The 12074-nt window shown below is 36.6% G+C and overlaps 1 protein-coding gene across 3 annotated transcripts; it reads left to right on the top strand.

Annotated features, from left to right (window-relative positions):
* Window positions 1-816: 816 nt before the first annotated feature.
* On the top strand, window positions 817-7177 carry LOC103452934 (cullin-1). 3 transcript variants are annotated; one of them, XM_029092039.2, is made up of 20 exons: window positions 817-1143; window positions 1544-1720; window positions 1845-1944; window positions 2273-2458; window positions 2727-2774; window positions 2851-3054; window positions 3154-3231; window positions 3370-3459; window positions 3571-3651; window positions 3779-3841; window positions 4448-4483; window positions 4557-4643; window positions 4728-4877; window positions 4985-5040; window positions 5168-5288; window positions 5411-5572; window positions 5677-5820; window positions 5957-6175; window positions 6278-6445; window positions 6551-7177. In XM_029092039.2, the coding sequence occupies exons 2-20, from the start codon at window positions 1581-1583 to the stop codon at window positions 6650-6652; spliced, it is 2235 nt and encodes a 744-aa protein (XP_028947872.1). In that variant the 5' UTR covers window positions 817-1143; window positions 1544-1580; the 3' UTR covers window positions 6653-7177. The 3 variants fall into 3 exon arrangements, with proteins under 3 accessions (XP_028947872.1, XP_008390685.2, XP_070667199.1); XM_008392463.4 differs by having other exon boundaries at window positions 867-1283; XM_070811098.1 differs by having other exon boundaries at window positions 916-1143; window positions 2727-2750.
* The last annotated feature ends 4897 nt before the right edge of the window (window positions 7178-12074 follow it).

The following is a 12074-nucleotide window of genomic DNA, read 5'->3' on the forward strand; positions in this document are numbered from 1 at the left end:
CTCCAAACCTGGGCTAAAAGCCAAATTTCCCCCCAAATTACCCCCCAAACACTCTCCAACCCATGTTAAAATTTTAGGCTAAATGCCAAATGTTATTTCTGGGCCAAATACCCCTCAGCTTTCCCCCCGGGCTAAATACCAAATGTTTATCGGAATTTAAATTTTTTTAGATTAAAATGTTCATAAAATTAATTTACAATAATCTACATATTTATTTAAAAAAATTGATTTAAGAAAAAAAAATTAGCCTAAGTTCATTCTTTAATAATTCTGGGCTAAAATTTTAGGGCAGAAGTGTTGGAGCAGAAAAGATGTTTCTGAGCTAAAAGCCAAATTTTCCGAGCTAAAAAATTTGGTTTTTAGCCCAAGGGTTGGATGGTCTAAGGCCATCTCCAAATCTGGGCTAAAAGCCAAATTACCCCTCCAAACACTTTCCAACCCATGTTAAAATTTTAGGCTAAATGCCAATTGTTATATGTGGGCCAAATACCCCCCAGCTTTCCCCCAGACTAAATGCCAAATGTTTATCGGAATTTAAATTTTTTTTAGATTAAAATGTTCATAAAATTAATTTACAATAATCTACATATTTATTTTTTTTAAAAATTTGATTTAAGAAAAAAATTAGTCTAAGTTCATTCTTTAATAATTCCGGGCTAAAATTTTAGGACAGCAGGGTTGGAGCAGAAAAGATGTTTCTGGGCTAAAAGCCAAATTTTCCGAGCTAAAAAATTTGGCTTTTAACCCAAGCGTTGGAGATGGTACATTATCTTTATTTTTATTTTTATTACAAGTTCTATTAGACGACTTCAAATTAAATTGAAAGATGATGGATCATTTAAACTCGAGACTTTCATAAGAAAATTACCTTCTAATATGGAATCATTTTACAGTGAAACATAAACCCGTATGCATCAAGTGGCTGTCTGCTGTGTTCATAATGTCCAAGATCGAAAAGTGCTTACATCTGAGATTATTAGAATCTAGATAGACTACTTTAACCCCAAACTCCTTTTTTCCACCCTTTTCTCTCCCTCTCTCTATGCTCTGTCGGACTTCGTCATCTTCGTCTGCCGTCCTCCTCCTCCTCCAGACCCCTCTCTCTTTTTCCTCCGATTAGGGTTTCTCCGGCTCCCAGCTCAAGTGAATCTCTCTGCTAACTTTTACATATCGCGACCTTGATCTCTCTTCTGATCACGGATTGATTTTACACCAGTTTCTTTAACTTATTACTGTCTGTTACGAACTGTTGCTTTTCAACATTGATTGGGGCTGTAATTTTGGTAAATTTTCACATTTGGAGTTCGATTTCGGAAAGTTTGAGTCTTGAGGTTTGATTGCTGGGAAATTCTGGGAATTTCACTGTTTGGGGGATCTTTAATTGGCTGTCAAACAGATTAGGGTTTTATGATTCTTTGACTTTGAATTTAGGGGAAGTTGATTGAACTAGTTGATTTAGGGTTTCTGATGTGTCTGTGGTTTTCGCATTTGGGAATTTGGGTTTGGCTCAGTTTGTTGATCTTTCGGTGATTGACTTTTGCAGATTTTGGCTTCACGGTTGCGAGTTAGAGTCTGGCAGGATGGCGATGAACGAGCGGAAGACCATTGATTTAGAACAAGGATGGGAGTTCATGCAGAAGGGGATCACAAAGCTGAAGAACATTCTAGAAGGGTTGCCCGAGCCGCAGTTCAGTTCTGAGGACTACATGATGCTCTACACGTATCTGTTTCTAACTTCTTTTTTCTTTCTGTTGTGGTCATTTTTATTTGCTGTCGTTGTATGCCTCAAAGGTAAACATTGCTGATTGCTGATTGCGTTTCGTTGTTCGTAATTTTATTCACAGAACCATATACAATATGTGTACTCAAAAGCCACCACATGACTATTCACAGCAGCTATATGACAAGTACAGGGAATCTTTTGAAGAGTACATTACTTCGACGGTGAGGAAGCAGTTAGCTAATATTTTTCCTAGTCCCAGTACTTATGGTAAATTAGATTGCATAGTGTTTACAGTGTCACAAACTGTTTTTTCTTAAGCCAAAGTTATATTCTTAATGCTCTGCACTATCTAACATCACCTAACCTGTTAGAATTCAATGCACATTGATATGATATTCATTTGGCATGTGTAGTCAGGGCTAATTAAGCGCTCCCAATCCCCAAGTGTTGTTTGAGATGTTATATATATATATATATATATATTTTTTTTTTTTTTCTCTTACAAATGCTTTTTCTGTTGCTTAGTTTAATTTTATATGCTTATGTCAGGTTTTGCCATCTTTGCGAGAGAAGCACGATGAGTTCATGTTGAGAGAGCTTGTGAAAAGGTGGACCAACCATAAAATTATGGTCAGGTGGCTTTCTCGTTTCTTTCATTATCTTGATCGCTATTTTATAGCTCGGCGATCACTTCCACCCCTAAATGAAGTTGGACTTGCTTGCTTCCGAGATCTGGTAAGTTGCACTGGAACCCTTACATGCCATCTTAAATCAAGTTGTTTGGAGAATTCTTTTGATTGCCTCCTGAACCATAGCTCAAGCTGACTTTCATACCTTTTTTTTTCTTTTATATACATTCGCTTCTCCTCCCTCACCCCCAACCCATTTCTTGGTAAAATTTATATGAACGATGTTTTCTGTCACGATCCCTTCACATCTTCAGCTGATTTTTGTGAGGTAACAGATTGTAATATGATGGGTAATATATCATTGTGATTTTCAGGTCTACCAAGAATTGAAACCAAAAGTAAGAAGTGCTGTAATATCTCTGGTACGTTTCTGTTTTACCTGAACCACATGTTCTAATGTTTAAGTTGAATAAATTTACTTGACATTTTACTAATCAGATTGATCAAGAACGTGAAGGAGAGCAGATTGACCGAGCTCTCTTGAAGAATGTTCTGGATATATTTGTTGAGATTGGAATGGGACAAATGGATCACTATGAAAATGACTTTGAAGCAGACATGCTTAAAGACACTGCTGCCTATTACTCTCGAAAAGCTTCCAACTGGATCTTAGAAGACTCTTGTCCAGATTATATGCTGAAAGTAAACTCCATTACGCTAGTCTTATCAGTTTTAACTCTATATAGTATATACACATATATGAACTATTTCGATGAACTTAATTTTTGTGTGAAAATCCAGGCAGAGGAGTGTTTGAAACGGGAGAAAGATAGAGTTTCTAACTACTTGCACTCTAGTAGTGAGCCAAAGCTGCTTGAGGTTTGAATTTGATTATTTCTATGAATTTACCATATATGCATAGATATTCCTATGGAATGTTAAGTCTTGGTAAGTCCGGATGCAAGTATCTGTAGATTTTGAAATCTGGCTGTTAATGTTATTATTTACTTAATGTAGAAAGTTCAACATGAGCTGTTGTCTGTTTATGCAACCCAACTACTTGAGAAAGAGCACTCAGGATGCCATGCATTGCTTCGAGATGACAAGGTACCTTCGGAGAAATGTTAAAATCTACATCTTTGTTCATTAGATTGAAGGAATTCTGAAAAAAACTAGGCGAATGTTGTTTCTTATCATTTTTTCTTCTTTCTGTTTAAGGTGGATGATCTGTCTAGAATGTTCAGGCTATTTTCTAAGATACCTCGAGGTTTGGATCCTGTTTCTCAAATATTCAAGCAGGTTAGGAGTCTTCCTTTATTTTTTTGTGGGTTAAAGGTGATCTGGTATGTAGCATAAGCATATATTTTTCCATTTCTGTTTTTTTTTTTTTCATGCTCTTATTGTTTCATGGTGTTCCATGATGCAGCATGTTACTGCTGAAGGAACAGCCTTAGTCAAACAGGCAGAAGATGCAGCAAGCAACAAGAAGGTATATGCCTTGACCATCTTTTCTTTTATGTTTATACATTCATGGCTGCTGAGAAGGTTTTCTACTGAATACCGTCTACTGGTCAGACTTTGTTTGAAATTCTAAATTAGAGACACCCATAGTCCCATGGGGGAAAGTAATATAGCCATAGAAAGTAGATTCAAATGAAAACCAAACTCTTGACACGGGGGAAATAATATAGCTGTAGAAAATAGGTTCAAATGAAAACCAAACTCTTGACCGAAATTTTAGATCTTTACAATCTTCCTTAAAATATTGCTTTGGCTTTTTTTTTTTTAGGTAATTTAAAAAATTTCCTATCCATGAGGATTAAAAGCTCCTTTGCACCATTAATAGATTCAGTAAATCTGCATAGAGGGCATGATATGATATGTTATACACTGTAAAGATGAAAGGACTGTTCATATATTTCCAAAGAGTCCTGTTTGTCGACTTTTCTTGTTTCATATATTGAACTAGACAGCTATTTTATAATGTCAGTTTTGATTTATCAGTAGTCCAGCGATTTTTTCGTTTGATTCAGATTGTTTGTTCATGTCGACAATTAATTGTACATGAATGCTGACTTTTTTTGTTCCCCCACAGGCAGAGAAAAAGGATGTGGTTGGTTTGCAGGAACAGGTAATTTCAGGAACATTGCACATGTGGAACTTTTGATTTGCTTGAGTGACACTAATATGATTGTGCTTTTCAGGTTTTTGTTAGAAAAGTGATTGAGCTGCATGATAAGTACATAGCATACGTCAATGAATGTTTCCAAAACCATACTCTTTTCCATAAGGTTTGTATTTTAACAGGGCTTTAAGATTCTTATTTCTGCCACCAATTGTTTCTGCATAACTGAAAGTTTTTTGTGCATCTGTAGGCCTTAAAGGAGGCTTTTGAGATCTTTTGCAACAAGGGTGTTGCTGGAAGCTCTAGTGCGGAACTACTTGCCACGTTTTGTGATAACATTCTTAAGAAAGGTGGGAGTGAAAAGTTGAGTGATGAAGCCATTGAGGAGACACTTGAGAAGGTCTGGACTCTTGATGTGCCATTCGATTTATTTACCTTCCATGGACATATTACTTTTTTCTTATTCTGGTAGGCAAAGTTCAGTAACAAAGGCCCATCAAACTGCAGGTAGTAAAGCTGCTGGCTTATATTAGTGACAAAGACCTGTTCGCGGAGTTCTATAGGTATCACTTTTATTGCTCAACTTGCTTCCTTTCAATCTAATGTGTTTTTGGGAAAGGTTATAGATGATTATGTATAGTTTAAAACTAGAAGGCATTACATAAACTATACATGTTTAATTTCTGGCAGGAAAAAGCTTGCTCGACGTCTTCTTTTTGACAAGAGTGCTAATGATGACCATGAGAGATGTATTTTGACAAAACTAAAGCAACAATGTGGTGGTCAGTTTACCTCAAAGATGGATGGAATGGTCAGTTGTCTTAAAAAATCCTTCAAGAAATGTTGTTTTTAATGTTTTGTACTTGTGTGCATGCATTTCAGGGTTACTGCTGGAGATATGACTAAGAAAGAAAAAATGGTTCTTTTTTGCAGGTTACTGATTTGACATTGGCCAAGGACAACCAAGTTGGCTTTGAGGAGTATCTGAGAAATAATCCACAGGCAAATCCTGGTATTGATTTGACAGTTACTGTCTTGACCACTGGCTTCTGGCCAAGCTACAAGACTTTTGACCTCAACCTACCCCCAGAGATGGTATACCGATTCTGCTGAGAAAATTCCCTTGCAAAATTTACTATCTGCTGGGTTAAGAATTTCGGGGATGTTTCTAACTTCTTTATATTTCACTCTTGCTTTAGGTTAAGTGCGTAGAACTTTTCAGGGAATTCTATCAAACGAAGACAAAACACAGAAAGCTTACGTGGATGTACTCACTGGGTACTTGTAACATCATTGGGAAATTTGATCCAAAAACCATAGAGCTTATTGTGACGACTTATCAGGTAATATATTTAAGATATTAATTGAACTCTCTCTAATATGTGATCTATTTCTTATATTTTTCTTCTGGGTTGTGAGATGCCGATCTATTAGAGTTTTATTTATTTCTAAGACTGATTTTCCTTTATCTTACTTTAGGCTTCAGCCCTGCTGTTATTCAATACCTCAGATAGACTGAGTTACTCGGAGATTATGACTCAGTTAAACTTGACTGATGATGATGTTGTCAGACTACTCCATTCATTGTCATGTGCCAAGTATAAGATCCTTAACAAGGAACCAAACACAAAAACTATCTCTCCCACTGATTACTTTGAGTTTAACGATAAGTTTACTGACAAAATGAGGAGGATCAAGGTACTTGGATCCTTACGTGGTATCTTGTCATTTTGTCTTCTAATTATGTGTTTATCTGAGTGATCAGTTAACTTATCACTGTGATCACTGATCACCATGCAGATCCCACTTCCACCGGTGGATGAGAAGAAGAAAGTAATTGAAGATGTTGACAAGGACAGAAGGTATGCCATCGATGCATCAATTGTGCGTATTATGAAGAGCCGTAAAGTTTTGGGTCATCAGCAGTTGGTTATGGAGTGTGTAGAGCAGCTAGGTCGCATGTTCAAGGTTAGTGTAGTGCTTATTTTTTCTGGTTTGATACTATTTAAACCCCTTTTCCTTGGTTCTAAATGAGTGGTGTTTGTTCCCCTCCCTCCCTTGTCTCTTCTTCAGCCCGATTTCAAAGCAATAAAAAAGAGGATCGAAGATCTAATCACAAGAGACTACTTAGAACGGGACAAAGACAACCCCAATTTGTTTAGGTACTTGGCATGATGCGGTCTAAGTTGATCATCCTTCAAATGGCGTGGTATCTCTTGCTGCTATAATTAGCACAAGAAGTTGGTTCAAGCAGTGGACGAGGTGGCACAATCACTTGTAAATGCCAATGCATCGGTGACCAATAGTGATTGCTTAAAAAGCACGAGCGGAGAATACTTTGTACATTTTGCCCTTGGAGCAAGGTATGGATGGCTAATATGGGTAGTGCACTCTTGCTGGGGAAATCTGTAACTGACTTCATAATATGGTCCCGGTGCAACATGGGACCGTATCGTATCTTTGTTTAATTATTGCATTATCTTCCATCGCATGACTATACCAATCCATCTTTGTTAGCTGTTTCTCTGCCCCACTGGAAGGAGGCGTACTTTCGGTCCCAGTGTGTCCACTTGAAATTGCATGTCGACGATAGGATATCAAATTTATCAGGTGGGTGCTTTGTCTTGATTGCAAAACACATGGCTTGTCAACTCAGAATTTGTCGATACGATTACAAAATGCTTATGCTCTTCTGCTTCATGATTTGTGTTATTAGTTTGGTCTTTGGTGCCTGTCTATTTATTTACGTTGACGGATTTGAACTATGCCTACTTATGAATTATTTTCCTTACTGTACATGGGCCTCGCCGCGCACGGCTTGTTGTCCAGAGATGTTAGATTTCACTTGTTGCACTCTCCTCTCTGCTAGCCATTGGGTTGAACAAATAAACAAGAATCGAGGGCCAAAATAAAGAGGGATGGTGTGCAAAAATCAGTTTGTTATGCTTGTGGGACAAGCAATGAGTTTCGGCTCCTCCGGAATCCCAAATTACACGTAATCTTGGTCTGCCGTCAAATTTGCACCTTTAAACGGTTCGCTTGTGCTAACCCCTTGCCAATTGCTTGGGCAATTATGCAATCCAATCCCCCAAAACTCAAAAGAGTTTGCAGACACACAGCCCAGCCCGAGGAGGGGCGATGTGGCACATTATGGGCCGTTGATTTTCCTCATCAAAGCTCAAGATTTTTCCTACTTTAAAAAAAGAAAAATTCCTGAGAAAATTCTCATCAAAGCCCAAGGTTTTTGTGGCACATTATGAGAAAATTCCTGAGAAAAACTTGCTGCTTTCATCCCCATTTCGTAGGTGAAGTCATGCGAGATCGACTTCGTCCCCATTTCAATCCCCGATTCCACCGCGATATCACCCTATTCGACGAAAGCGGCGACGTCGGCGGCACCTGGGAGTTCGACTTCCAGGGTTTTGACGAGGAAGCCAACCCCCATGTCGCAGAATCCATCGCCCTCCTTAAGGCCAACGGCTTCGATCTCGATAAACTTTGGAAATTCGGCATCGATTCGGAGATTTTTGTAGAAGGTTTCGTTGGCTCCAGCTCCTCCACCGAGTTCGCAAATTGATTAAAGTCATCATACAAAAACGAGAGGCTCAGAAGAATTGGGTATGAGAAATTTGTGAGCACAAATTGATTAAAATCAAATCATCAGAGTGGTGCATGACTTCTTCAGGGGTGGGAGAGGATGAACCTACTGCGTTAGATGGGTTGAGAAAGATGAAGTTTTTTTTTTAGTTTTTTTTTTAATTTTTAATTTAATTATTTTAATTTTTTATTAAGGGTTTAGCCACGTGTGGTACAAATGTGGCAGGGCACGTCAGCTTTTAACGGATCAATAAATGGAAAAATATAATGAAAGTATTATATTGAAATAAAATTGTAAGTGAAGTATAAAAATGAAATATTTTGAAGATATTATATGAGGTGGTAACATGTAATTTACCCAAAATTATAATTTTTAACAATAACATGTGACGTGACCAAAATGGTTAAAAATCATATCTGAATTTTTTTTAAATAATTTTTTAATACCAATTTCCCAAGCAAGTCATTTACAAACGAAGATGCACTCAGACAATTACCATTCGTTAAGGTAGTATTTGCCTTTGCCTAGTCGCCTAGACATTTAGTATCTTAGTGGGATGGACATGCTCTAAGGTCAAGCCATGGGCAATTTCTGATCGTTGGTGGGCGAGATATGTACGTCACATGCATCAACCGTTAGAAATTGTCCACGAAAGTAAGTGACTGATGATGGTAGCTTATCACTAAAAAGTTTGGTATGATATAAGCCCTGACATTGGGAGGTGGAAGTAGCTTTCAGTGAGAAGTTTGTGCTGTCGCTGGTAATAATATTGTCGAAAATGTGAGTAGTGTTTGTTACCAAGTTGCTGCGGAATCAAATCTTAATATAATAAGCAGTCGTGTGAATGCCATATAATCAAAATCAAGTGATGATTAATTATCATTCCAATGTGAAACAACGGATCAAGCCAAAACTAATTTAACACATCTCAATGTACAAGTGATTACTCTGAATTACTTGAGCTATAAACTATATAGTCGTTTAGATTCATATACTAGAATGTGGGATTTCAATGGGAATCGCAAACAAAACTTGCTTAAACAATAAGCAAAAAGAATGAGAATAAATTTGTTAATTTTTCTCATTCTAATAAGAAAGCGGAAGGGGACAAAGTGAGAATTTTTAGGTTGGCCATGGTCATCAAAACTAGAGGTGACAAATTAATTCATTGAATTATTAATGGGTACCCGTTAAAACGCGTTTAATTTGATTTTATCGTAATACTGTAATATAGAGATGAGATCGATAGTGATGACGATAATGTAATGTGAAATCAGACTAAATGAGTCATAATTGTTACTCATTAACAACTTAATGAGCTGATTTGCCACCTCTAGTCAAAACCATATAACTTTGATATTATATAATACAAGAAAACGGAAAGGTGGTATTTTTCTAGGAAGTTCAACTCAATGAATTGCCAAATGTCAAATGCCAAATGCAATACCAACAAGATGCCAAATTGCAGAAAATGGTAATGGTAATGGTAATGGAAGTGATGGAAGCAAACTTAACGGTTCTCTCTTAATTCAATAAATCAAAGAAATTCCCAACTCACAAAGTGAAAGGCCAACAGAATTGCAAAGATGTCTCTCCCTCCTCTACTACTAGCTTCCTTCCAAATCCATGGTACTTTGCTCACTTTTTCTAAACAAATAATCACTTCTTGTTTAATCATGTTTGGCATTTCCAACTCAAAGTTTGTCAAACTTGAGATTTTGGGACCCATTTGCTGAGATCACCACCCCTCTCTTGAATTTTATATTCTAACCAAACAAAGGGGAAGGTAAAAGTAGGGTTTCCATGTTGGAAATGATGCATAATTAGCCTTTGGAGGATTGGGGTGGAGACACCCTCTCCTCTCGTGTCACTTTTTTATCACGTGACAATCGTTCATTTGTTAGTAATATATTTTTTAATACGTGAAATGTTTATTAAATAACAACACTACTAAAATTAAAATTTGATTGCATAAGAAAATTTCTCGTGCTCTTGTTGCGTAGGAAAAGAAAAGAAAAGAGGTGGTGAAGTTCCCACAATTGCACTTTTTTATTACGTGACAATCATTCATTTGACTGGTAATATATTTTTTTAATACGTGACAGATGTTTATTAAACAATAACGCTACTAAAATTAAAATTTGATTGCGTGAGAGAATCTCTCGTGCTCTTGTTGCGTAGGAAAAGAAAAGAAAAGAGGTGGTGAAGTTCCCACAATTGCTGATGGTAATTGCGAGTTAGGAAACAGCACATACCTGCCGTGAGCACTTGGTTTTTAGTTAGTGGGAAGGATTCGCATTGTCAAAAAGTCATGAATGGGTTCAAGCATTTGCTTTTGTTTTTGTTTTTTGCTTCTCTCATGCATGAGGCAATTCCCCATGTCCCAAACTCAAAGATTTTATTGTGAAATTATATATGGAACTTCAACGTTCTTTCACGTTATCAGAGCATATTAACATACGGTTGAAGTTTAAAATTACTTGTACTTCATATTATTCGCCATTTGGTGTCCACACATTTCGCTTCAATGTCCCACCTTGAAAAGTTAAGTACCTTGCATGAGTTTATAAGGAGTTGGACTCCTTCCATTATTAACTGGTTTGAGATAACAGGAGCTCTCAAACGCTAACCAGCTAGGAAGTGAATTATATGACGCTAATCGCTTGTTTGGACCCACTCCACAACAAAATATTATCACGCGAACCATTCATTTTAAAGATCATCATTCGAATATCACTCTTGCAAAAAATTAGTTCAGCTTTCATCTCTCTAACTAGGAGCAGTTTTCTCTCTAGCTATGAGCATTTTTTGTTTTGACATTCCCCAAAATAATTTTACAAAGGCGAATTCAGAACAAAGTTATTCTCGTACAATGATGCTAGCCATTATTAAATATTGAACTCATCACAAATATATATTACTTTTATATCCATTTAAGTCGGAAATGAGACTTCCTCCAACCAAGTAGCGACTACTACTCTTAAACCCGAGTTGGTCTAACTATTAGCATTTTACCATATTATTTATTGAAAATATTAACTCTAATTCTGAATCGCATGTGGATTGCCTTTAAGCATTAAATTGTGATACTCTTACAGAAAGATTAGCCAACAGATTCATGAATCTGTGGACTGGAGCACTAATGTGTTACTTTTGGATAGTTAATTAGTTAAATTTATTCCACTAAACAAATTGCATCACCAAATCAATTGCTTTGTTTTTTCTAGTGACCTTGTTCCAAGTTGCATAGGTCATGCTCCATTTGTTGGGCCAAAGTTTCTCCCACACGTTCCCTAAAGCTGATTAATTGCATCATCCCTTGCCCCCAAGTAGGTCCCTTGCTTTGTTGAACTTTTGCATTATTATGTTATTTCATGGTGAACCTTGTGGTGAGCATGACAATACCAAAGCTCATAAAATGAAACCTTGTTTTCCTAATTTACATATGCTCCAAATATCTTAATTTTGTCGAAAAAATCGAAAAAAATTAAGTCATTGCTCTTGAATTACAAAACTGTGGAAATTAAAACTATATGAACCAAATTAAAAGCTCGCACAAATTACATAAATTGAAATTGTAACTGATCTCATTTTATAAAAATTCTATTATGTTCTGATGTATCTTAAAACCGAAGTTTTTGGTTGTTATAACTTTGGTCATTTGATGCTGAAAGATACTAGCTAAAAGATTCCCTCATACCTCAGCTCTCATGTCATGAATAACGTATATTACTAGAGCTTCATATCACTTTGTGCTCTAGTTGTTGTTAACACTCACATGTAATTGGGGAAATTTGGAAAAATAACCAAAATTTGGACCCCATATAGAATTATAGCCATCCTTTTAATGTTATTATAATTAGAACCAAAAGTTGATATAAAAATACTGATATACCCTTTTAACAATGAGGGACGCAATTATGCCCACCATTGCAAAGATTAGAGCTGTTGTGGAGCAAAAAATAATCCAGAAAAATATGGAGGCGACACGTGGATTCT

The sequence above is a fragment of the Malus domestica genome, chromosome 13 (genome assembly GCF_042453785.1).
Source record: "Malus domestica chromosome 13, GDT2T_hap1".
NCBI lineage: Eukaryota > Viridiplantae > Streptophyta > Magnoliopsida > Rosales > Rosaceae > Malus > Malus domestica.